This window comes from Sus scrofa, chromosome 1, assembly GCF_054392235.1.
Source record: "Sus scrofa isolate SSC_HxYL_T2T_F1_AM1 chromosome 1, Sscrofa_HxYL_maternal_Yorkshire_Landrace_v2.0, whole genome shotgun sequence".
Classification (NCBI taxonomy): domain Eukaryota; kingdom Metazoa; phylum Chordata; class Mammalia; order Artiodactyla; family Suidae; genus Sus; species Sus scrofa.
The window spans coordinates 104,975,196-105,002,253 of NC_139383.1; the positions used below are offsets into that span (position 1 = coordinate 104,975,196).

The 27,058-nt window shown below is 42.9% G+C and overlaps 1 protein-coding gene across 2 annotated transcripts in view; it reads right to left on the reverse strand.

Annotated features, from left to right (window-relative positions):
- Nucleotides 1-27,058, reverse strand: part of PSTPIP2 (proline-serine-threonine phosphatase interacting protein 2) — a 102,717-nt gene that overhangs the window by 45,574 nt on the left and 30,085 nt on the right. For both annotated transcript variants that reach the window (XR_014808274.1, XM_084965068.1), the window contains exon 2: nucleotides 14,454-14,554. Coding sequence is in view for 1 of the 2 variants with exons in the window: in XM_084965068.1 (XP_084821194.1) it covers nucleotides 14,454-14,554 (101 nt within the window). In the remaining variant the exon portion in view is untranslated. The remainder of the gene's footprint in view (nucleotides 1-14,453; nucleotides 14,555-27,058) is intronic.

Genomic DNA, 27,058 nt, shown 5'->3' on the forward strand with positions numbered 1-27,058 from the left:
GACAGAACACTCTTTGACATAAATCGCAGCAATATCTTTTTGGATCCACCTCCTAGAGTAATGAAAATAAAAGCAAAACTAAACAAGCGGAACCTAACTAAATTTTAAAAGCTTTTGCATAGCAGAGGGAACCATAAACAAAACAAAAAGACAATCCATAGAATGGGAGAAAATCTTTGCAAACAAAGTGACCAACAAGGGATTAATCTCCAAAATATATAAACATATCATACAGCTTTATATCAAAAAAACAAATAACCCAATCAAAACATGGTCAGAAGATCTAAACAGATATTTCTCCAAAGAAGACAGACAGATGGTCAACATTTACATGAAAAGATGCTTGATAAGACTTATTATTGGAGAAATGCAAATCAAAACTACTAGAGGTATCACCTAAACCAGTCAGAATGGCCATCATCAAAAAGTGTACAAACAATAAAGCAGGAGAGGGTGTGAAGAAAAGGGAACCCTCCTACACTGTTGGTAGGAATGTAAACTGGTGTAACCACTATGGAGACCAATATGGAGATTCCTTTAAAAAACTAAAAATAGAACTTCCATTTGATTCAGCAATTCCACTCCTGGGCATAGATCCAGAGAAAATCTTAATTCCAAAAGATACATGCACCCCAATGTTCATTTTAGCACTATTTACAATAGCCAAGACATGGAAGCAACCTAAACGTCCATCAACAGAGGAATGGATAAAGAAAATGTGGTACATATATACAATGGAATATTCCTCAGCCATAAAAAAGAACAAAATAATGCCACTTGCAGCATCATGAATGGACCTAGAGGTTATCATACTGAGTAAAGTAAGACAGACAAAGATGAATATCATATGAGATCACTAATATGTGTAATCTAATAAAAATGATACAAAACAACCTATTCACAAAACAGAAACAGACTCAAAGATTTTGAAACCAAACTTACCAAAGGGGAAAATTTGGGGGAGGGATAAATTGGAAGGTTGTGATTGACATATACACACTGCTATATATGGAATGGATGAATAGCAAGGACCTACTGTATAGCACAGGGAAATCTACTCAATACTCTCTAGTGACCTATATGGGAAAAGAATCTGAAAGGGAATGGATATACATACACATATAACTGATCCACTTTGCTGTATACCTGAAACTAACACAACATGGTAAGTCAACTATATTCCAAAAAAATTTTAAATATAAAAATGAATACATTCTCACTGCAAAAGATTCAAACAACACAGAGTCATACGGAGTAAAACATGAAAGTCCTCCTTCACGTTCTCCCTCAGCCCCACTCCTCTTCTGAGGGGGAGCCACTGCTAAGCTTGGTATGTATCTTTCCAGTCCTTTCTCTGCATTTTCATACCTATATCTCACATGTACATGATTTTTAATGGGTACGTAATTGAGGTCATTCTATTATTTGCTGTTCTGTTTTTCAACAAGTAATAAATGCGTCATATAGCTCTTTTCCTTACCACTGTATACATAATTCAAAGTTTTCCAGGAGTTCCACTGTGGCCCAGCGGGTTAAGAATATGACTGTGATCCATGAGGATTCGGGTTCCATCCCTGGCCTTGCTCAGTGGGTTAAATGACCCGGGGTTGCCACAAGGATGGCAGATCCAGCACTGCTGTGACTGTGGCATAGGTTGGCAGTTGTGGCTCCAATTTGACCCCTGGCCTAGGAACTTCCATATGTCACAGGTGCAGCCATTAAAAATAATAATAATAATAACAATTCAGAGTTTTCCATAGCTCAGGGTCACCCTATTTGCTTTTCACTCCTGCCAAAAAAAAAAAAAAAGAGCGCTAAATGAACATCCTCTGACAGATATTCATGGGCACCTCTGAGAGTGTTTCTCTAGGCCAGAGCCTCTGGGAAAGTGGATTCACTAAATCAGAGGAATATGTGTTTTAAATTCTGGAAAACAGTGCCAAATTGCCTTCCAAAAAACCTGCTCAATTTATATTTCCATCAAAAGTGTGTTAGAGCTCCCATTCCCAGGAAACTTGACCCACTGGATATGACCCGTCCTTTTATTTTTTTTAATGTCTATTTTATTTTTATTATTGTTTCAGCCACACTTGTGGCATGTGGAATCTCCAGGCCAGGGATCAAACCCGAGCCATAGCAGTGACCCAAGCCACACTAGTGACAATGTCAGATTCTTAACCCACTAGGCCACCAGGGAATTTCACTAGTCCTTTTTAATTGTTACCAGTCTGGTGATAAAGATTTTTTTTTTAAATCCCTCATTTTAATTTGCTTTTCCTTAATTTCTAGTGTGATTATACATTTTATATATTTATTGGATATTTGTACATCTTCTATGAGTTACATATTCATATCATCCCAATTTTTTTTGTCCTTTTTTTTTTTTTTTTTGCCATTTCTTGGGCTGCTCCCATGGCATATGGAGGTTTCCAGCCTAGGGGTCGAATCGGAGCTATAGCTGCCTGGCCTACACCAGAGCTGCAGCAACGCAGGATTTGAGCCATGTCTTTGGCCTACACCACATCTCACAGCAACGCCAGATCCTTAACCCACTGATCAAGGCCAGGGATCGAACCCGCAACCTCATGGTTCCTAGTCGGATTCATTAACCACTGAGCCATGACGGGAACTCCCCCAATTTTTAACTGAGTGTTCTTTTTCCTATTATTTCATAGAAGTTCTTTATATATTATGAATATTAATATTTACCTTACATGTTATAAAGTTTCTCCCACTCTCATTTGTCTTTTCTAAATAACGACCTTATTCATTTTATTTAAATGATACATGCTCATTATTCAAAAAAAATAAGCAAAAAGAAAAATACAAAAAAGAAAGAAACAAAGTGTCCAAAATTCCACCAGCTAAAAATAATTAGTATTAACATCTGGTGGAGTTCCTGCTGTGGCTCAGTGGAAATGAATCTGAGTAGCATCCAGGAGGATGCAGGTTTGATCCCTGGCCTCCCTCAGTGGGTTAAGGATCCAGCATTGCCGTGAGCTGTGGTGTAGATCACAGATGTGGCTCAGATCTGGCATTGCTGTGACTGTGGTGTAGGCCAGTGGCTACAGCTCCAATTCAACCCCGAGCCTGGGAACACCCATGTGTCGTGGGTGTGACCCTAAAAAGCAAAAAAAAAAAAAAAAAACAAAACAAACAAAAAAAACCATCTGGTGATGATTGTAATGGACATTTCTTTATGCAGATATACAGACAAGATGGATAGACAGTCAGACAGGCATGAGTAATTTTTTAAAAATGAGGCCCTATTCAACAAACTATTTAAGAATAAGGTGGAGTTCACTGGTGGCCTAGTGGTTAAGGAATTGTCATTGTCACTGCTGTGGCTTGTGTTCCATCCCTGGCCTAGGAACGTCTGTCGTGCCAAGGGAGCTGCCAAATAAATAAATAAATAGAAATCATTCTCACATTTAAAAGTGAATAAATGAATTAAATAAAAATAAACATTAAGCCTGATTTTATTTAAATTTCACAGAAAAGGAAACCAAAGTGAAGCCAAAGGAATTGCTGAATTTCCAATAATTGTTTCTTTATCACAGGAAATATTAATTCCCAAAAGAGCCTTCTAAATCTAAAAAGATTTTACGAAAATAAGTGAGGTGATTAAGAAATTAAAACATTTTCATGACCAGTTTCAGAAGTCTGACAGCACTCTGTGAAAGGGTGAGACAGCACTATTGCACTCCCACCTCTTCCTCAATGTTGTTTACACTATTTTTTACTTCATTTGTGTCTACAACACATGCTTTTCTCCAATCACAAGTCCCCCAGTGGTTTAGCCTTAACTTTTTATTAAAATTGATGGGATGTTCACCACCAGTCCTGTGACCCTAGCTTTTCCATCCCAAAGATTTGTATTTTGGTTCATTTCTTGCTTGACTAAATTTCATCACTTTGAGATCTTTTGCCAAAATGGCTCAAGGGAAGGGAGGGTACCAGTCTGTCCTGAGTTCTTTCATACTTGAGACCATATACCTGTGGCCTTTATATCTGAACGACAACCTCACTGGTATAATAAATGTTCTTAAACCTTCCCTCACTGAACTCTGCCAAACTTGTTCCATCGGTTTCTGCCTTTGAAGAGAAGCGATGCCTGAGGCCCTCCTGATTCCCCGCTGCTCATTCCTGTTTGGAAAACTTGGTTTTTTTCCTTCCTAGACATTTGAAGTATTCTTTCTTTAATTCAATAATTTAACCAGGATGTATGTTAATGTTGATTCTTATGTAATCATAATCAATACTGATTACTGTGTATCAATGGTTCCTGGTTTTATAGCATGTGCCCTTCAGATATGTTTAGTTCTTCTCCATTTCATTAAATTTTTCCTGGATTATTTCTTTGATAACTTTTTTTTTCTTGCTTTTTAGGACCACAGGTGCAGCATATGGAAGTTCCCAGGCTAGGGGTCCAATCGGAGCTACAGCTGCCAGCCTATACCACAGCCACAGCAACACCAGATACAAGCCGCGTCTGTGACCTACACCACAGCTCACGGCCACACCAGATCCTTAACCTACTGATCAAGGCTAGGGATCGAACCTGTATCCTCATGGATCCTATTTGGGTTCATTACCTCAGAGCCACAATGGAAACTCCTCTTCTGCCTGTTTTGACTTTCTGTCTTCCTCTCTTTTTTTTTTTTTTTTTTTTTTTTTTGGCTGAGATACTTTTGCATGGCTCTTGTGTCATTAGGGTTCACCTTGCTCCTTATATGGTGGGCAACTCTATTTTCTCAGACACCATGAGAGTGAATCATTCTTCATGCCCTTCCAGTCTTACACACTGCCTTCTCCTCCCTACCACAATTGGAGCAAGAATCCTGTTTTTCCTTGGGCCTGTACTCTAAGATTCCATTTCTAAAGCTTTTGCCAACTCCAGATAATGTAAAATGAAACACACCTGAAACTGACTCTAGTTCTAAGAAAGAATGCACTTTAACTCCCTAGAAACTATTTCTACCTTTCAGAATCTCTGTTCACTGTATCTATAAAAATTATGATGCTCTACAGTAAATATTTAATATTTTTACACATAAAAAGATGTTAAGGGGTGTTCCCTAATGGTTTAGTGGTTAGGATTCAGTGCCTTCATTGTTGCAGCCCAGGTTCAACCCCTTGTCTAGGAACTGCAATCCCACATCAAGCCTTTGCATGTCATGGCAAAAACAAAAAAAAAGATGTTAAAGCTATTTTCTGTTTATATATATATATGTATGTATGTATGTGTATATATGTATATGTATATATATGTATATGTATATGTGTATGTATATATATATAGAGAGAGAGAGAACATGTATTTTATCCTTTCAGAATTATATCCATTAAGCTCCCTTAACAATCTTTTTTAGTTTTCGGCAAGCACAATGGCATGCTCTTTGGAGAAAAGAAGGAGTTTGATAAAAGTGAAACTACAACCTCATCCTCATGAAAGCAGGGGAACAACCACAAGATTGAGAAATGGGAACCCATGGAATCCAGAGACCTATAGCCAATGAAGGAACCACTAGGACTATGCAAAATCACCACTGAATAAGTAGGCCTTTACCTAGATCACTTTTTTACCATCTATCCAAATTTTCCCTCTCATCTGCTCTTCAATTTGTCATTTACTGAACTTTGACCATGAGCCAGGCATCACATTAAGAGAACATAGACATGACTGAAATATGAGGCCTGCCTAGAGGAGCTCATAGGTAAGGGACAAGGGGGAATGCAAACCAATACTTTCATTTTGCTACTGTGTAACAAGGGCCCTAATGAATATGTACCAAATAGTACAAGTGACAGAAGAGGGAAGACTGCTGGAGGCACTTAGCTGGCTACACTTTCTTCACAAGTCCTCCTTGGGGGGTGGAGGGGGTGATTGGGTTGTGGGATGGAAATCCTGTGAAATTGGATTGTGATGATCATTATACAACTACAGATGTGATTAAAAAAAGTCCTCCTTGACTATTTCAGCTCACTTTTACTGCCCCCTGTTCAAATTCCCAGACCAGGAATAATCCCTACGCTATTTCCAGGTCACTGATCCACTGCAAATATTGTCAGATTTGATCTTTTCCATAAGCCCTGAAAGCAGCCTCAGATGATCCTCAATCCAGTGCTCCTTGCAGCCCCAAAGTCAGATGAATTGAAGTTTTTCTGCTATAAAACCTGACACTTCAGAGTTCCTGCTGCAGCACAGAGGGTTAATGATCTGGCTTGTTTCTGTGGAAGCACAGATGCGATCCCCACCCTGGCACAGTGGGTTAAGGATCCAGCATTGCTGCCACTTTGGCATAGGTCACAGCTGCAGCTTGGATTCAATCCCTGCCCTAAGAATATCCATATGCCATGGGGGCAGCAAAAAAGAGGGGGTGGGGGGAGGCTGACACTTAAATATCTTGCTCATTTTTACCACAGATGTCGCTCACAGCCTCTCGACTGAATTATAAATGCCTTGAAAGGAACCATATTATTAGATCCAGAGGAGATCTTACAGAATATCTAATACAATCCCATGCACTTTATAGAGGAGGAAAGTGACACCAAAAAAGGTCTTGATTAATATCACCACTGGCTACGAGGAAGCTTGGACCTGAAGACCCAGGTGTCTGGACTCTCATCCCAGTCTCTATTTCCCATATAGCTCTCAGCTTCCAGCCCATTCCAGTATATGTTATGGGCTGATTTGTGCCCCCCACAACCCTCCCAAATATACTGAAGTCTAACTCCCAGGAGTAACTCAGAGTATGACTTTATTTGGAACTTGGGTCCCTGCAGATATGATCAGTTGAGGTTACACTGAATTTGGAGGGACCCTTAATCCAATATAAAGATGCTCTGAAGTCATGGGAGAAGAGTGCCACATGATGATAGAAGAAGAGATGGAGAAGTTCCCATTGTGGCTCAGTGATTAACAAACCCAACTAGCATCCATGAGGATTCAGTGTTGCCATGAGCTGTGGTATAGGTCAGAGATGGGGCTCGGATCTGGAGTTGCTATGGCTATGGCCAGCAGCTGTCAGCAGTTTCAAACCAAGAAACCCCAAGGATTGGCAGCAGCACTGGAAATTAAGAAAAAGAAGACATGGAACAGACTCTCTCCTAGAGCCCATGAGAGCACAATCCTGTAGATCTTGATTTTGGACCTTTGGCCTTGAGAACTATGAGAGAATAAATTTCTTCTTCTTCCTATTCTTCTTCTCATTCTCCTTCTCCTTCTTCTTTTTTGCTGTGTAGGGCCACATTTGCAGCATACGGAAGTTCCTAGGCTAGGGGTTGAATCGGAGCTATAGCTGCCAGCCTACACCACAGCCACAGCAGCATGGGATCTGAGCTGTGTCTCCGACCTACCCTGCAGCTCACAGCAATGCCGGATCCTTAACCCAATGAATGAGGCCAGGGATCAAATCCAAATCCTTATGGATCCCAGTAGGATTCATTATCGCCAAGCCACGACGGGAACTCCCAAGAGAATAAATTTCTGTTGTCTTAAGCTTGTCAGTTTGTGGCAATGTGCTACAGCAGCCTGAGGAAACACATATAGTACATAATGGCTTGACTGCAACTTGACCACAAGGTGCTAATGACTAAGGGAATCTGTTACTCCCACCTGGGCAATCTGCCATTCTCTCTCTCTTTTTTTTAAACCCTCACCCACGGCATGTGGAAGTTTCCAGGCCAGGGATGGAACCTGTGTCATGCAGTGACCTGAGCCGCTGCAATGACAATGCCGGGTCCTTAACCCGCAGAGCCACCAGTGAGTATCCCAGAAGGAAAGCTGTAACCAGGATGGGTTGACTTCTCCCTACAAAGGAACAATGGGAGTACAGGAGCTTATGGGAAAAGCACTGGCTCTGGGGATCCCCCAGTCCATCGGTGGAGCCACTAACCTGCAAGCATAAAGGGATTCCACAAGCACACGTCTCTCCTCCCTACTCAGGATCATGTGGCAACACACAATTAAAAGAGCTGATCTGGCCACCAAATCCCTGGCAAAAAAACCTCCTTTCAGAGAATATATCCAGCCTTCTTAGGAAATTATTAAAGTGGAAAAATCATTAGACATGGGGACAAAAAAGTCTTGCATCTACTACTTACTCCTTTTATAATTTGGGCAGGTAATTTAAACCTTCAGTCAACCTCAGCTTTCTCATTGGTAAAATGGAGCTAATATATATTCCCTACCTACCTTCTAGTCTTAATATAACAACAATTTGGGTTCTTTGGGTTGGGGGGGTTGTTTTTGTCTTTTGTCTTTTTAGGGCCGTGCCCGCCCATGGCATATGGAGGTTCCCAGGCTAGGGGTTTAATCGGAGCTACAGCTGCTGGCCTAAATCACAGCCACAGCAACACCAGATCTGAGCCACATCTGCGACCTGGCTGCACCACTGCTCATGGCAACTCCAGATCCTTAACCCACTGATTGAGGCCAGGAGTAGAACCCACAACCTCATGGTCCCTAGTCGGATTCGCTTCTGCTGCGCCATGATGGGAACTCCATATCAATATTTATAATGGGCACCATTTACCCACCACGTATCATGTATCAGGTACTGTACTAAGCAGCTGTAGTTAAAAGCACAGATTCCAGGGGCCACCTTTCCTAGGCCTGAAACCAGAGCTATCCCTTACTACCTATCTGATTTTAGGTAAGTTACCTAACCTCTCTGAACCTCATTTCCTTCAATTATAAAATAAGGATAAGGGAGATCCCGTCGTGGCTCAGTGGTTAACGAATCCGACAAGAACCATGAGGTTGCAGGTTCAATCCCTGGCCTCAGTCAGTGGGTTAAGGATCCAGAGTTGCCGTGAGCTGCGGTATAGGTCACAGACGCGGCTTGGATCCCAAGTTGCTGTGGCTGTGGCGTAGGCTGGCAGCTACGGCTCTGATTAGGCCTTTAGCCTGGAACCTCCATATGCTGCGGGTGTGGTCCTAGAAAAGACAAAAAATAAAATTAAATTAAATTAAATTAAAATAAAATAAGGATAATAAAACTTGCCATACAGGGTTATTATGGGAATTAAATGACATAATATATGCAAATCACAGGATAGCTTGTATCCAGTAAGCCTTTGATAAATGGCAGCTATTAATATAATTATATATATAAATATAATTAATATAGTCTCATTAGCTACCCTCTGCAGTATGATTATCCTCATTTTTTAATATTTCTTATTTCCTGCTCATATCAGGAGCTCAGTATGTAATGTCTAACACCACCTGGGGTTCCAGGGGCAGGAGAGTCCATGGGTTTGGGCTACCAGTGATAAGAGAGGCTCATTTTAATTGTTAACTAGTGAAAGACATCAGGCTGGAGTGCTATGCAGAATGCTTCTTTTTGTTTTGTTTTGTTTTGTTTTTTGTCTTTTTAGGGCCACACCTGCGGCATATGGAGGTTCCCAGGCTAGGGGTTGAATCAGAGCTGTTGCTGCCAGCCTACGCCAGAGTCACAGCAACACCAAATCCAAACTGTATCTGTGACCTACACCACAGCTCACAGCAACACCGGATCCTCAACCCACTGAACGAGGCCAGGGATCGAACCCGTTAAGCAACCTCACAGTTCCTAGTCGGATTCATTTCCTCTGCATCACAACGGGAACTCCCTGAATGCTTCTTTTAAAGAAAAAAAAAAAAATCAGAAGAGGAAAGAAAAATTGGACCTGGAGCTGGAAGGATGGGGAGAATTTACTTTGATGAGAAAGGAGGATATTCCAGGTGAGGAAATAATGGAGTAAAGACACAGAGGCAGGAACATGCAAAGCTTGGTCACTAATAAACCTGTCGGGCTGGAACAGATAGAATGGGTGTGTTGAGGGAGAACATGAAACAGAAAGAAAGGGGAAGAAGAGAATATCTCCGTGCTGGGAACAAGCTCCTCCTTCCAGAAAGTCAACTCCCCTTCTGCCCACAGTCCATGAGTCATCAACACCTGGTCTGTGTGAGATGCTTCTGGAGCTGTTATGGACTCTGTCACTTTCTAGGTTCCTGTGGGAAATCACTTATCCAATCTCGTTTAAAAAGTTACACTTTCTTAAAAAAAAAATAGGCAACAAAAAAATAAATAAATAAATAAATAAACAGTTAACACTTTCAGAGTTCCCGTTGTAGCTCAGTGGGTTAAGAACCCCACTCATCTCCATAAGGACCTGGGTTCCATCCCTGGCCTCACTCAGTGGGTTAAGGACCTGGTGATGCCACCAGCTGCAGGTAGGTTGCAGCTGTGAATCAGATCTGGTATAGCTATGGCTGTGGTGTGGGCCGGCAGCTACAGCTATGATTCGACCCCTAGCCTGGGAACCTCCATGTACCGCAGGTGCAGCCCTAAAAAAGAAAAAAAAAAGCCACACTTTCATGCAAAGACAGAATGGAAATAATAATACTTTATGTAGTTGGTGCATGTCAAAGAGAATATTTCAAAGGGATGTGTAAACCTCGACATTACTGTAATAAAGATCCTGAGACAAAGCTCTGACTGAACACAGCACCTAACAAGTGCTCAATATGTGGTTGTTTGTGCTACTGTTCAGAGGTTGGTTGTGGTTGTCATCATCCATTTCATCTGCAGAAGGTGAAGTAGGCGAATTTACTGTTTCCTGATGGATTTTTTGTTACTGTTTTGTTCCTTACTTGCTGTTACAGTAAGTTGCCCAGAACTTATTGGGGACTGCTCAGCTACAGAGCACATACAGACAGGGCCCAGGGATCAGCAGTACCAGTGCAAGAAAGGTGGCCTTCCACCTGTTCTAGAGCAGCATGTGACGCTACACCTCACCCTGAGTGATTGTTCTGTCCCACCTCAAATGGGCATAGATGGGTTTACTGCAATCCATCTGGGATGGAAAGAATGCTTTCTAGTTTCTGTAACGGAGATAAACCATGCGGGGTGCAGGGGGATGGAGGGGCACAGTCCTTGATCCATCTGGAGGGGGTGGGGAAGGGAGGTTCCCTGGGAAGTGCAGTATCTCCCCTTTAACCTCCCTGCCCTGGGCAGATTGAGCTGCCAGAAATTCCAGAAAGGCCCATAATGGACTCCAATACTCTGGGGTGTGGAGGGAGAGGGCAGGTCCTAAAACTGCTACACATCATAAAAATGTTATAAGTGAATGCAATGACCTTTGATGACCAAAAATAATAAATAATACATGACGGATTGCTGTTATATTTGCCCAGGGCTTGTGTGTAGTTCTCCTCTAGTCCATAGAAATGCAAATATGTCAGGGTACCATCTCAAATTTATGGCAGCTCAGTAGAATAATGCTCAAGACCCAAGAAAGGTATTTCAGCAATATCAGACTATGGCCCAGACTCAGCCAACTGAGTGCCAGGTCCCACAAGCACCCCACACCCACAACAGCAAAAAGAAAGGCTGGATCTCTGCCGCCAAACCTGAAGAGGACTGCACTTCCACACATAAGTCAACCCTGAACAGGACACATGCCCTCAGTGGAGCAGCCTCCTTCAGGCAAGTACACCAGCAGGAAAGGAGCCCCAAAGCCAGGCAGGCCACTTACACAGGGGCCTGCCTCAGTTCCCACACTCAGAGCATACATATCTGACCCTCTGACCTGATGCCAGCAGATTCTTCCCCCAAATCAGAGAACATGAGACTGGTTTCTTTTGCTATGAAGCTCCTGCAGAAAAATGACAGTATACTAGAAATATAGTATAAATATTTAAGAATCTTTCATTTGGGAGTTCCCATTCTGATGAAGTAGGTTAGGGATCTGACGCAGTATCTGTGAGGATGCGGGTTTGATCCCTAGCCTCAATCAGTGGGTTAAGGATCTGGCACTGCAGGGAGCTGCAGCATAGATTGCAGTTCCAGCTCTAATTTGACTCCTGGCCCAAGGAACTTCCATATGCTGCAAGTGCAGCCCCATTAAAAAAAAAAAAAAAAAAGTCTTGGAGTTCCCATTGTGGTGCAGCAGAAACGAATCCAACTCGTCTCCCTGAGTATGCAGGTTCAATCCCTGGCCTTGCTCAGTGGGCCAGGGATCCAGGATTGCTATGAGCTGTGGTGTAGATCACAGACATGGCTTGGATCCCAGGTTGCTGTGGCTGTGGTGTAGGCTGGCAGCTGTAGCTCCCATTTGACCCCAGGCCTGGGATTGTCCATATGCTGCGGGTACAACCCTAAAAAGTAAAACCAAAAAAAAAAAAAAAAAAACTTTAATTTTCATGTATTTCCTCCTTTTCCCATATATTTTTGTGAAACATTTTAAAAGTGGGATCTTAGCTTTTCAGTTTTGTTTGGACTTGTAATTCAAACTGTAGGTCATGGCCCACTTGCAAACTATAAATTAATTCAATGAGTTATGACCAGCAGGGGGTTTTTGTTTTTGTTTTTGGGGGCCACAACCAAGGATATAGAAGTTCCAAAACGAGGGATCAAATCCCAGCCAAAGCTACAACCTATACCACTGCAGTGGCAACACCACACCCTTAACCCACTGTGTCACAGTGGGAACTCCCTGACCAGCAGTTTTTAAATAAGTGGAATTGAATAAAATAATAGCGTAGTAATGTCTTCTTAAACTATTGTTTTATGCATATATGTACTGGGTGGCAGTGTAAAATGAATTTCTTACTGAGGGTTACATTCAAAAAAATGGAGATACCACTGATTTTTTTTTTTTTTTTTTTTTTGCCATTTCTTGGGCCGCTCCTGCGGCATATGGAGGTTCCCAGGCTAGGGGTCCAATCGGAGCTGTAGCCGCCAGCCTACGTCAGAGCCACAGCAACTCAGGATCCGAGCCGCATCTGCGACCTACACCACAGCTCACGGCAACGCCAGATCATTAACCCACTGAGCAAGGGCAGGGACTGAACCGGCAACCTCATGGTTCCTAGTCGGATTCGTTAACCACTGCGCCACGACGGGAACTCCCATCACTGATTTACATTATCATCCCCATTCTGTCAGGGGATGTACCTTCTGCCTGGGTAGCAGAAGCTTTGGCCATTCGCCAATATCTCCTTTACGGATATATAGCAAAGCTATTTCACTCCCAAGGAGAAAATTTATAAAAGCCCTAACTGGAGAAGAAACTTGTCACCTATGTCAGTGAACTGGGGTAGAAGAGGGAGGTGGTCCCTCAACGGAGGAGGTGCAGCAACCAGCTCTATGGTGCCTGATAGCAGATAGACCTCTCTCTGTCTGCCCCTCCTGAGACCCACAATGCAGCAGTGCTTAGCTCCCCTGGACCTCTGAGACAGTTCCAGGAGAGAGGAGCAACCAGTATGAGTTTGATGTTACCTCATGTTCTCTTGAGTAGAAAATAAAGAGATTTGATTGAAAGCACTTTGATGTCTGTGTCTCCAAGTTGCAAATCTCTCACTCATTGCCTTACAAACAGAATCTGTTCATCAATTTGGGATCCTGGCAACAATCCAGATCTTTGGCTAAAAATCCCCCTAAAGCACTGCTTTATCCAGAATTACTGGGAAGTGGAGTATTCCAGGCTAATAATAATAGTATTCCACAAAACTAACTTACCCCATTAAATAGAGGGTTTTTCTTTTGTCTTGTTTTGTTTTGTTTTTTTGCTTTTTACGGCCGCATTTGCGGCATATGGAAGTTCCCAGGCTAGGGGTCAAATCAGAGCTGCAGCTCCAGCCTATGTCACAGTCACAGCAAAGCTAGATCCAAGCCACATCTGTGCCCTACACCGCAGCTTGCAGCAATGCTGGATCCTTAACCCACTGAGCAAAGCCTGCATCTGCACAGACACTTAAGTCGGGTTCTTAACCTGCTGAGCTACAACAGGAACTCCAAATACAGAATTTGTTTTAATCTTGAAAGAAAGGGACGATACAGGGAGGGGAGGGGATGGGAGGGAAGGGGAGGGGCTGGAATCTTCTAAGCCATGCCACAGTCTCCCCCTGCCCCCCGATTCTGACCACCCTCTGGAGGGCCATGACCTGCCCCTGCATCTTCCTACTGCTCCCTCAGCTCAGTGGTCTCTGAACCAGGCTCTGCCTCCCTGTCACTGCACAGACCCAGCTTGACATCCCCCCATAGATATCTAGATGTTCCTCCACTGATCAAAGCCTCCTCAGCCTCAAGTTGAGGGACTCTTCAAGGATCTCCTTCTCCATGAAGCTGCCCCTCTTTTGCCAGACAACCACAATCTCGCCTCTCCCGTGGTCTTTCAGTATCATGTTATCACATGACTTAGTATTTTATTTTATTTTGTTTGCTCCTTCATCCATAAATCTTCTCTCTCAAACAGGTTTCAAAGAGCTTTGGGACAAAGCTAGTATTTAATTATTGGGTATTTTCCATAATGTACAGCAGCGGGTCTTGTGAACCACTAAAAACAAATAAAACCATACCAAGGGTACAGCCCTAAAAAGACACAAAAAACCCGGAAAACTGTCGTTGTCGGTGTGGGAGCGTTTTATCCACGCACTGTCTTCAGAGAGAAACAGCATGTACCTTTCTTTTAAAAAGTCTTCAAACTCTTTGCAGTTCTTGCGGCCATTGTTGAGATGCTGGATGATGGTGTCGTAGCCAATGGTGCTGAGGATGTCTGAACTCTGGTGAGAAAAACAACATTGCGTCAGAGGGGGGCATAGCAGTGACAGCAGCCCTGAGTCCTGAAGCCTGAACAGGGCAGGACATGGGCAAGCCGGCCATAGGGAGTTTCTGAAACACCTCCACGGTACGTGTGACCAAAAAGGACAAAACAGAAGCAGTTCAGAGCGCATGTAGCTATAGAAAAGTTTTTAAAATTATGTAACTAAAGGGCCACAACACAGGAAGGAAGTGACAGAGAATGGAGAGGCACATGGCTGAGGGAGCTGGCAGGGCTCGGGGCCCCTCCCTGGGTCCCTACCATGCCCTGACCAGGCCAGGCAGGGAGCAGGAACTAAGCCCTGCTTCAGCCCCCTGCAAAAATGACCCTTCATCCTGCCAGGGAAACTCATTCATGTCACTGGTCCATTTTAACCAGGGCTACCCAGTTTTTCATCATGTCCTCCAACTTGTCACAGAGCTTGACCCCGACCTCTCTTCCACAGTCAAGAAGCCTGATCTGAGGGTCAAGGGCATCGATGAGCCAGACTGCAGGAAAGGGAGAGAGGGGCCGGCATTCCATGGTAGTAAGAAGGGAGCTCAGTAGCCAGCAGCCTCCTCACCATCTGGCCCCAATTTGAGGGAAAGGAATTTTTTTAATTTTAAATTAGCCATTGATTCCTATTTTATTCTACTCTGTGCTCTGGGGTTGGAGGAAGCTGCCTAAGTCTCCCAAAGCATCCCAGATGCAGTATATTTCAAAAATCAGGGAGTTTCCTGGTGCCACCATGGGTTAAGGGTCTGGCATTGCCACTGCTGTGGTGCAGGTTCAATCCCTGGCCCAGGAACTTCCACATACTGTGGGTGTGGCCAAATAGATAGATAAATAAATAAATAAATAAAAATCAAAGTCCCCCTAGGTCCCCAAGTGAATAAACCAGCAGCTGTAAAGAATAACCCCTAAAGTATCCCCTAGCGCAGCTAGTTTTCTGGTTTCTACCCCCTGAGCGCATGTAATAGATGGTCTAATCCAGATTCCATTCCCTTAGGGACGTTGATTAGGCTTCCTCTGGGGGACTCCTGGGGAGCTCTGAACTCACCCAGCCCCAGCCCAGCCCCCAGTCCAGTGAGGGAGGTATTTCTTTGCCACTGGGTGGGATGGGGGCTTCCTGAAGATGCCTCTCTGCCCAGCCCCTGACACTGGACAAGCACAACTTCTCTCTTGCATTTGCTGCTGCTCGTCCTGGCCTGGCTGAGCAGACGGGGTTGCCCAAAAGACCCAGCAGAACCAAGTCCTGAGGCGGATTTCAATGTGGATCTAGAAACTTCCCTGGCCATAACTCACAGAGCATTTCAAAAAATGGATTATTATAAGCATAATAAATTTGAGAGTTCCCACTGTGGCTCAGCAGTGACGAACCCAACTAGTATCCATGAGGATGTGGGTTCAATCCCTGGCCTCGCTCGGTGGATTAAGGATCTGGCATTGCTGTGAGCTGTGTTGCAGACATGGCTCAGACATGGCTCAGATCCCTCATTGCTATGGCTGTGGCATAGGCCGGCAGATGTAGCTCCTATCTGACCCCAGCCTGGGAACTTCCATATGCTGCAAGTGCAGCCCTTAAAATAATAATAATAAGTATAATAAATTTTACACATGGGCATACGAATCAATCTAAGTTAGAAATACACCTAACTTTATAGGTTCTGGCTATTGTTTGAGCATAGGTTTAGGTTTCAGAAGCCTAAGAAAATAGCCTCTACCAAAGCCTCATTCTCCGCCTCCCACACACTCTTCTGTCTCAGCAGAATAGACTTCTGCGTCCTGAAATGCAGTGCTCAGCAGTAACTCAGTGGATGCCTCCTGAATCCAAATCCAGCCCTGCAACCCCAAGGTTTCTGGATACCTTCTCTGAGCAACCCTAACGCTCCCTCTCAGACTGCTCAGCTTCTGAATTTGCTGTTTGCGATCCCCCACGTGAGTAGCCTTGCTGTCCTCACTCTACTGCAAGGGCCTGCAGCTTCTCTCAAGTCTTGAAACACTCCTGCACACACACACATACACCCCAAAAATTATGCACACCAAAGTCCTAGAGTAAAATTCTGTGGGGTGAAAATGGCTGTTGTGCTCCCAGCCAGATGCAATAGAAAAGAAGGATAAAAACAAAGACTCCTGCGTGAATGAGAGAATGAATGGGTACAAAAGGTCAATGTTGGTTTGTAGACAGAGGGCTTTGGTCTTCCCAGAGAAGTACACTCGGGTTCTCTGTTTTATGATACTTGTTTGGAAATAGTAGTTTCCTTATTCTTAATTAAGGAAGGGTGCAGACACTCTGAGCTGGGCAGGGAGGGTGGAGCTAGACCAGGGTTTCCTGAAAACAAACCAAATCACCAGGCCTCCTAGCCAGAATTGCTTAAAAAACCAGAATTGCTGCTTCAGATGCATGACTGGACTCCAACGTCAAGAAATGAAAGGAAACCTCTAAGAGGAAACAAAGTGTGCCCATGGTCAAGTGGTGGGTATCTGGCCTGGAAACTCCTTCCTATGCTGCTCACATATCCTGCTTCACTGAGCCCTGACTTCTCTCCCCTAGCTTTTCCCATGCTGGTCTCTCCCCTATCCACCAAATGGGCAATGTGCACGTCTACCCCAGGACCTTTGCATGTACTTTTCCCCAAGTGGAAATGGTAGCTTCTCCTCTTCACATAAACCCTACCTCTGCTTCAGGGCTGATTCGAAGCCCAAGTCCTCTCTGAAGTCCTCTTCAAATAATTTTTCCTATAATCTCCTCTCCCTCTTCTGAACACCTAGAATGTTTCATGCTGATTCCTTTCATTTGACTCATTATATATTAATTTGTGTTAGCATCTTTTTAAAAATCAGTTAACTTCATAAAGCATATCTGGATTATACGCAACCTTTGTCACCCACAATAGCTTCCATTAATGATAATGATGCTTAAGAAATGTCTTAATTGTATGCCACCTACAGACAAGGTATTTAAAAGGTCACAAGCCTAGCATAGGATGGAGTTCTTGGAGTCAGTAAAAGACACAGACATAAAATAAATGTGTACACATAAGGAAAATTAGAGACTAAATCAGAATATAAGATTACATTAAGAAAATATATAATGAATGAGGAAGAAAAGAGAAAATAGGCTAGGGCCATCAGAAAAGAGAAGAAATAAGATTTAAATTGAGTCTTTTAAAATGACTGAGATTCACATGAGAAATCAGAAGATATTTCCAACCAATTAATACCAAAGAAAACACATCAAAATTTTTGAGATGCAGCAAAACATTGTTTATAAGGAAATTTGTAGCTCCAAGTGTTAATATTAGAAAAGAAAAAAAAGATTGTAAAATTAATGATCTAAGCTTCACTTTATGGAACTATGGAAAGAACCAAAAAAAAAAACCAAAAAAACAAAATTAATGAAACCAAAAGTTAGTCCCCTGAAAAGTTTAATAAAATCAGTAAATCCATACATGGGTTGATCAAAAAACAAGAGAGACAGAAAGAAAAAATACAAATTATCGATGTCCTCAAGCTGACAAAGGGCATCTACAGAAACCTACAGCTAACAACTTAACAATGAAAGACTGAACACTCTTCTCCTATAAGGAGGAAATAAAGCTAAAGAAGCAAAAATAATTTAAAATGTACATGTCGAAAAGGAAGTGGGGCATTCTTGCTGTGGTACATGCAACAGGATAGGCAGTGTCTCTGTAGCACCAGGATGCAGGTTTGATTCCCGGCCAGGCATAGTGAGTTAAAATGATCCAGCACTGCAGCAGCTGTGGGTATAGATCATAACTGCAACTCAGATCTGATCCTTGGCCTGGGAACTCCACTTGCCTCAGGGCAGCCAAAAAAGGAAACGTAAATAAATAATAAAAATAAAATTAAAAATTTTAAGAAAAGGAACTAGTAAAACTGCCTTTAGGAGTTCCCTGGTGGCACAGCAGGTTAAGGATCTGTGGCTCAGATTGCTGTTTTGGTGTAGGTTTGATCCCTGGCCAAAGAACTTATGCATGTCACACAAGCACAGCCAAAATTAAAAAGAAAAACAAAAAAAAATCCTGCCTTTATCTGCAGAAAACACAATTGTGTACATAGAAAATCCTAAGGAGTTCCCGTCGTGGCGCAGTGGTTAACGAATCCGACTAGGAACCATAAGGTTGCGGGTTCGGTCCCTGCCCTTGCTCAGTGGGTTAACGATCTGGCATTGCCGTGAGCTGTGGTGTAGGTTGCAGACGCGGCTCGGATCCCGCGTTGCTGTGGCTCTGGCATAGGCTAGTGGCTACAGCTCCGATTCGACCCCTAGCCTGGGAACCTCCATATGCCACGGGAGTGGCCCAAAGAAATAGCAAAAAGACAAAAAAAAAAAAAAAAAAAAAAAAAAAAAAGAAAATCCTAAGAAATTTACTCAAAAAAAATCACTAGAACTAATAAAGTAACAAGACTGCAGGGCATAAGGTCAGTACACAAAAATCAATTATAATTCTATAGGGAGTTCCCGTCATGGCTCAGTGGTTAATGAATCCAACTAGGAACCATGAGGTTGCATATTCGATCCCTGGCCTTTCTCAGTAGGTTAAGGATCCGGCATTGCTGTGAGCTGTGGTGTAGGTCGCAGACGCAGCTTGGATCCTACATTGCTGTGGTTGTGGCGTAGGCCGGCAGCTACAGCTCCAATTAGACCCCTAGCCTGGGAACCTTCATATGCCACGGGAGCAGCCCTAGAAAAGGCAAAAAGACAAAATATATATATATATATATAATTCTATATACCAGCAGCAAAAGAAAATTAAACATCATTCACATGGCATAAAAGATATAAAATATTAAATAATAAATGCTTAAAAGTTTACACAAAATTTCTTCACTAAACATTACAATGCACTGCTGAAAGAAATAAAAATTAAGGCAGACATACACCATGTTTGTGGACTGAAAGAGTAAATACTGTTAAAATATCAATTATCTCCAAATTGATCTAGAGATTCAATACAATCCCATCAAAATCCTAAAAGTCTTCTCTATAGAAATATGCCAGTTACCCTAAAATTTATAGAATTAAAGGGCCTAAAAGAGACAAAACAATTTTTTTTTAAAGAAGAAAGAGCTGACTTTTAAACTTGCTAGGAACTTATAATAATCAAAAAAGTAAAGTACTGGGGAGTTCCCTTTCTGGTGCAACGGAAACAACTCCGACTAGTAATCATGAGGTTGCGGGTTCAATCCCTGGTCTCACCCAGTGGGTTAAGGATCTGGCGTTGCCGTGAGCTGTGGTGTAGGTCACAGACTCGGCCTGGATCCAGAATTGCTGTGGCTGTGTCATAGGTCAGTGGCTATGGCTCCGATTCGACCCCTAGCCTGGGAACCTTCATATCCCGCAGGTGCGGCCCTAAAAAGCAAAAAAAAGAAAAGAAAAGAAAGAAAGAAAAAGAAAGTACTGGGAGTTCTTTTGCGGCAGAGCAGCTTAAGGATCCAGCACTGCCACTGCTGTAGCTTGGGTCTCTGCTTTGAGGACGGACAAGTAAATCAATGGTACAGAACAGAGTCTAGGAATAGACTCACGCGTCAATTGACTTTCCTAAAGGTGCCAAAGCCATTCAAGGTGGGAAATGACAGTCTTTTCAACAAGTCGTCCTGGGACAACTGCTTAAAGCTGGGGGAGAGAAGTTCCTCTGCTCACCACACCCACGGCTCAAAATGCACATATATTAAGGTGAGATGGGTTACAGACTCAGATGAAAAACCAAAATATAAAGTTTTTAGAAGAAAACATAGGCAAATACCTTTAAGGACTTGAGGCAGGAAAATATTTCCTACAGAGGACACAAAACATATGAACTGCTAAAGAAAAAAGCCACATGCTAGGAGAAGATATTCATATTATATATGCCTGTCAAAGGACTTGTATCCAGAATATATAAATTCATGAAATCCAACAAGTGAATAATAAAAATATAAGCCATCCCTCAAAAAGGGCATACCACTTTCACTTCATAAACACTTCATGAAACTTTCTTTTGCACAAAAATGTCATGAAAAGTTGTTTAACATGACAGGGCAATTCAATGTTAAGTCACAATGATATCTACTCATGCCCACCAGAATAGCTGAAATTAAAAAGTCAACATTAAATGTAGACAACAATGCTGAACTATCAGAACTCTGATTCATGCTGATGGGAGTGTAAAAATGGTATAATCATTTTGGGAAAAATGGCAATTTCTCAAAAAGCTAAACATATACATACCCTGTGACCCAAAGTTCTACTCCAAAGCATTTACCCACATGAAAGGAAAGCATATGTCCACAAAAAGACCCGTACAAGGATATTTATAGGACTTTTATTCAAAATAGCCCCAAACTGGAAACAACCCAAATGTCTAACAACTGACAAATGATGAACAATGTGTGGTATACTCATACCATGGAATACTACTCAGCAATATAAAGGAAAGAACTGCTGACACTGAAACCACATGGATGAATATCAAGAACATTATGCCAGTGGAGTGCCCACCGTGGTTCAGCAGAAACAAATCTGACTAGCATCCATGAGGACGCAGGTTGGATCCCTGGCCTCACTCAGTGGGTTAAGGATCTGGCTTTGCCATGAGCTGTGGTCTAGGTCAAAGGTGTGGCTTGGATCTGGTGTTGCTGTGGCTGTGACGTAGGCCAGCTGCTACAGCTCTGATTCGACCCCTAGCCTGGGCACCTCCATATGCCCCAGGTGTGGCCCTAAAAAGACCAAACAAAGAAACATTATGCTAGTGAAAGATTCTAGACACAAAAGATATTTACTGTATGATTCCATTTACATGAACTTCTAGGACAGGCAAGCAGTTCTAGGACTTATTTCTATGATAAAGAAGTAACAACAGTGATTGCCTGAGTCAGAAGAAATTGAGGGTGGACTAGGAAAGGCCATGAGGGAACTTCTTGGAACGATAGACTTGCATCCTATCAAGATCGTTCTGGGGAGTTCCCCTCATGGTGCAGCAGAAACGAATCTGACTAGGAACCGTGAGGTTATGGGTTCGATCCCTGGCCTCGCTCAGTGGGTTAAGGATCCATTGTTGCTGTGAGCCTGGAAACCTCCATATGCCATGGGTGTGGCCCTGAAAAGACAAAAGACAAAAAAAAAAAAAAAGATCTTTCTGTAGAGGTGTGAGTTGTATAGGTATGTGCACTTTTCAAAACTTGCTGATCCATGCATTTCATCTTATGTAATTTATACCTCAAAAAAAAATAAAAGCCAAAAAAATTGATGAGGAGTCAGAGGAATAATGGATGGGAGACAGTTACTAGAAAGAATGGAGGAAGGCAAGCCTTGAAAATGAATCTGGTCTTGGCGTCCTGGGTGAGGCCAAGAGATGAAAAAGAAGGGAGGGCAGATCCAAGCGCCCAGCAAACCTCCCAAAGACCCAGAATGTAAGGTTTAGCAATGCTCAAATTGTAAAGAGGTAAACAGCATTCAAATTTTAATCAATAGATTAGTATGTTAAAACATAAAGTTACTTAATTTTCTTTAAGACGAAAATTTTGCTGGATCCAGAAGTGAGCACATGTGTGCCACATCCAGGAGACATGTGAACCAAAGAATTAAAAAAAAAAAAAAAAACAGTCTTGAGAGACCATCAGGCAGTCCAGACCAGGAGGGGTGGTGGGTTCAGAAGGAGGAAGTCTCTGTGGGTTGTCTGGTGGTGGGGAAGCCCACTGCCCCAACCCCAGCTCTAACACTCAAGTCTGGTCTCACTCGATACAGACACAGTGTGACTTCCTCCCTAGCTGTGAGCGGCTCATGCGGCAGGAGCCTCTGAAAACTGTTTCTAGCTTCCTGTTTTACCATGTGGCCCCTGGAGGCAGAGGGGAAGCAGAGTACCTACAGCCTCCAAAGCTACCATCAGAATTACAGGTGGTGCCATCAGAGCATTCCCACATCCAGTTCTTTTTTCTTCCTTTTTCAGCCACACTGAGACATATGCACGTTCCCAAGCCAGGGATCAAATCTGAGATGCATCTACAGCAACACCAGATCCTTAACCCACCGCACCTAGCCAGGGAATGGAAACAGCAACGCCGCAGAGACAAGCCAGATCCTTAACCCACTGCATCATAGCAGGAACTCCCCAATACCCAGTTCTGTGCTGCATCTCACACCCATCCTATCATGACATGTGTTACCCAGTTCCACAGTTTCTCTAGTTGTGGGCTCCAAGGACCACCTGTGCCAGAATCACCCAGGCTGCCTGTAAACAGGCAGACCCCTACGTCTCACCCTAAGGGTCAGGGAATCTTCACTGTTTATCCTCCTCTAAGGACTGTAATACTGTTTGAGAACTACTGCCATAGACATTACAAAAGACAAAAGAACAATCATAGTTCCTGGCTCGAGGAGTTGACTGCAAGAGGAAAGCAGAGAACATCGTACAGTGGAGCAAGGAGAAAAATGACTGTTAGTAAATGCAAAGGAGAAGAGGCCAAAGAAGACTCTCCATGGTTTGCATTTCATTTTATAACCTCTGATTTTGAGTAAAAGATGCAAATTGCCATCGATGCCCTCTGCAAGCCCAGAGAGCCCCCCTAGAATGGGGAGGAGGCACTGACTTTGCATTACCCACCAAAGCTGTGTTTCTTTGAAGACTGGCCATGGGATATGTTGGGGTGCTGCACTTTGCATCAAAGGACCACAACATGCTCCATAAACACAGTGAGATCAAAGCTATTTCCATATTTACAGCTGGAGAAAATAAGATACAAGGAAGAGAAGTTTTCCTTATTGCTGCCTCCAACCACAAGGAAAGGTTTTAACTTTCACCAACAACATTATCCAAATCCAATTATCCAAATATTATGTATTAAAACCTATATGGTGAGTTCCCGCTGTGGAGCAACAGGACTGGTGGCATCTCAGGAGTGCTGAGAAGCAGGTTCAATCCCCAGCCTGGCACAGTGAGTTGGGTATCCGCCATTGTCACAACTGCAGCTGCAGAGCACCCAAAAGGAAAAAAAAAGTTTTTAATTAAAAAAAATAATAGGAGTTCCCGTCGTGGCGCAGTGGTTAACGAATCCGACTAGGAACCATGAGGTTGCGGGTTCGGTCCCTGCCCTTGCTCAGTGGGTTAAGGATCCGGCGTTGCCGTGAGCTGTGGTGTAGGTCGCAGATGCGGCTCGGATCCCGAGTTGCTGTGGCTCTGGTGTAGGCCGGTGGCTACAGCTCCGATTGGACCCCTAGCTTGGGAATCTTCATATGCCGCAGGAGCGGCCCAAGAAATAGCAAAAAGACTAAAAAAATAAAATAAAATCTACATGGCAACAAAATACTTGGGATAAAGGCCAAGGACTTCATTTTACCTGCCTCTGCTGTCAACTTTGATCTTTCTTTCCTATTTCCTTCCCGATCTCTTTTACCCAAAGAGAAAACCAAATGGACCAACTCACTTTACCTGCAAGTATAAATTATTATTAATTAATATCAATAATTAGGTCTAATAGACCTAGAATGCTTGCTGTGTTCCAAACAGCATTCCAAGTATTTTGCATGGGACATCTTGTCTAATTCTTATAACAATCCTATGATATATGTATAATTATTATCTTCATTTCACAGGACAAGAAACTGGCTCTGTATTCTGAAACCACTCAACCACACTGCTTCTCTTGTTTGAGGGCAAAAACCACATCTCACTTTTTGCCAGTTAGTCTACTTCCTTGCTGTTTTAAATGGGACATACACAGGCTTTAATACTATACTTGGCTATGAATCCCATTTCCACCACACACAAGATATGTGACTCAAAGCTAATAGCTGAATGCTTCCTAGTGTTAATTTACTAGACTCTAAGATGGGGATTATTGGAAGGGTGAAATGAGATAATGTGCTCTGAGTCTGTCAAGTGCTTTACAAACTAAAGGAATTAAGAAAGGCACATCTGGGGAGTTCCCACTATGGCACAGCTACTATTACTACTAGGAACCATGAGGTTTCGGGTTCGATGCTTGGCCTCACTCAGTGGGTTAAGGATCTGGCATTGCATGAGCTATGGTGTAAGTCGCAGACATGGCTTGAGTCCCGAGTTGGTGTGGCTGAGGCATAGGCTGGCAGCTGCAGTTCCAATTGGACCCCTAGCCTGGGAACATCTATATGCCAAGAGAGCGGCCCTAGAAAAGGCAAAAAGACAAATAAATAAATAAATAAATATAAAAAGCAAAACTAAAAATAAAATAAAGTAGAATAAAGGCATATCCAGATTTTTCAAGACCAGGCCACACAAACAAAAAAAGCATGTGTATTTGAACAATTTCTTTTCACTGAAAGCAGAAAGCAGAGGACTATGAAAAAGCTGTTAGCCTTTCAAAAATAAGTTTGTTGCCATCTGAGGAAGAAGCTGGAGAGGGGTCAAGGGGTAACTCAGCTAGAGCTATAGAAACTGCTATTGTTTTCAGCCATGTCTTCCTAAACCTAAAAGCAAAATCGCTACAATGGCTGTGTCCTTAAGCCTTCTCTTCAGCAGTAATAATGGACGTGAAGGCAAGAATAGAACCCCACCCCAGTTCCTATACCAGCCTGGTTGTACAAGCCCACAGCCACGCCTCCCTCCCCTGCTACAACCCTCAGTCAAACGCCCCTGCCAGCTCTGTCTAGCCTGGATCCACACTTGCCATTCTCACAGGTCTGTGTCCCTCTGGTCAAGTCAGCAGGTCAGTTACAAAGGCAATTCCAGACAATGGAAGATATTAACTGCTTGATGAACATTCTTCATTCCAGAAGAAACGTCACAGTGCGATAACTTCAAAGACCACCAGAACCCATCCCGGAACCGCCTGACACCAGCTTTGAAGAAGAATGCAAGCTTGCATCTACCCTGATCTTTATTTGCAGCCCTATTTTCCACTCCTAGGTTATAAGACCCCTTCCCAGTCTTTGCCCAAAGGAAGGCATCTCTTTAGGGCAAGCATTAGCCTGTTGGGCCTCCTTTGCCTGGCAAAGTAATAAAAGCTATCCTTTTCTACTTAAAACACACACACACACAACACACATAGGCCACTCCACTCAACTGAAAATACGTTAAGTGAAAGTAAAACCTGAGAAACTAATTGTGCAACACATAAACTCCACATTAGGGAAAAAAAAAAAAAAAAAAAACTAGAAGGATATGCACCAAGATGCTGACAGCAATTCTCTTTTTAATATGTTTCCGTATTTTCTACATTTTCCATAATATACTTAAATCACTTTTATAATCTGAAGCCTTTCTCCCTACCTCCATCCCTTAAAGTGAAGTACTGTTTCTCTCTCATCTGTTCCCAGACCCTACTCAAATAACAAATGATCTACAGCAACAAAAGAAAATAGGAAAAGCCCAATGAGGAAGCTAGGAATGTGTCGGAATTTCTGTAATTCGAAAAGCAGATGGGACGAGATGGAGGGAAGCTGGAAGCCAGTCTTCCAACCCACACAAAGCAGCAAAAAGTCCATAAACTTTCCCGGCAAAGCCCTAGAAAACCCCAAGCTCAAATCATCAGGGGCTGAAACTGGAGCAGCCACGGAGCTATCCAGAGGGTGTCTGTAGGACACCGGGAACGCAGCCAGTACCCTGCCCCAGGGCAGCTAATTCTGACTTTTGTGCCAAAGCTGCAGCTGGTGAGGACTCCACGCTGCAGCAGGCTCTTCACAAGAACTCGAAGACCAAAACAGCAACGATGACTGTCCCTAGGCACCATCAACGCTTCCACAGTAAAAATTTAAAGTAAAAAGGGTTCTGCACCGTTCTCAAGTCCTGTAAATGCCCTTCACTTCCAGGGTAACACCTTTCTCACTTTCTCACTCCAGACAGAGGCAAAAATATCAGAAATTGTCATTATTTCTGGGTTATACAATTACCTACTTTGAAAACCAGAGATTATCAGGTGAAAAGCTAGGAACTAAATTTAAAAATTTTTTTTAAAAAGCAATAGCTTTCACAGGAGTTTTCTTGTGGCACACTAGATTAAGGATCTGGCATTGTCACTGCTTAGGTCGCTGCTGTGGTGTGGGTTTGAATCCTGGCCTGGAAATTTCCATATGCTGAGGGTGTGGCCAGAAAAAAGAAAAAAAGCAATAGCTTTCTTATATATCAACAATAACCATTTAAAATGTAGTTTAGGAGTCCCCCCCACACACAGCTGGCACAGTGGGTTAGGAATCTCATTACAGTGGCTGGGGTCAATGCAGAGGTGCAGATTTAATCCCCAGCCCAATGGCAGTGGGTTAAAGGGTCTGGTGGTGGCAGCTGCAGTTCAGATTCATTCCCTAGCCTGGGAACTTCCATATACCACAGGTGCCATAATAATAACAATAATAATAATAAATAGAATAGAATTTAAAATATAAAATCCTAATTCACAATGCCAATAAAACCTATAAGATACCTAGGAATAAGCCCTTTGAAGGAAAACTATAAAACACCAATACACCAAGAAATTTATCTTAGTCCAAGATGGGAAAGTCCAATACTGAAAAGAT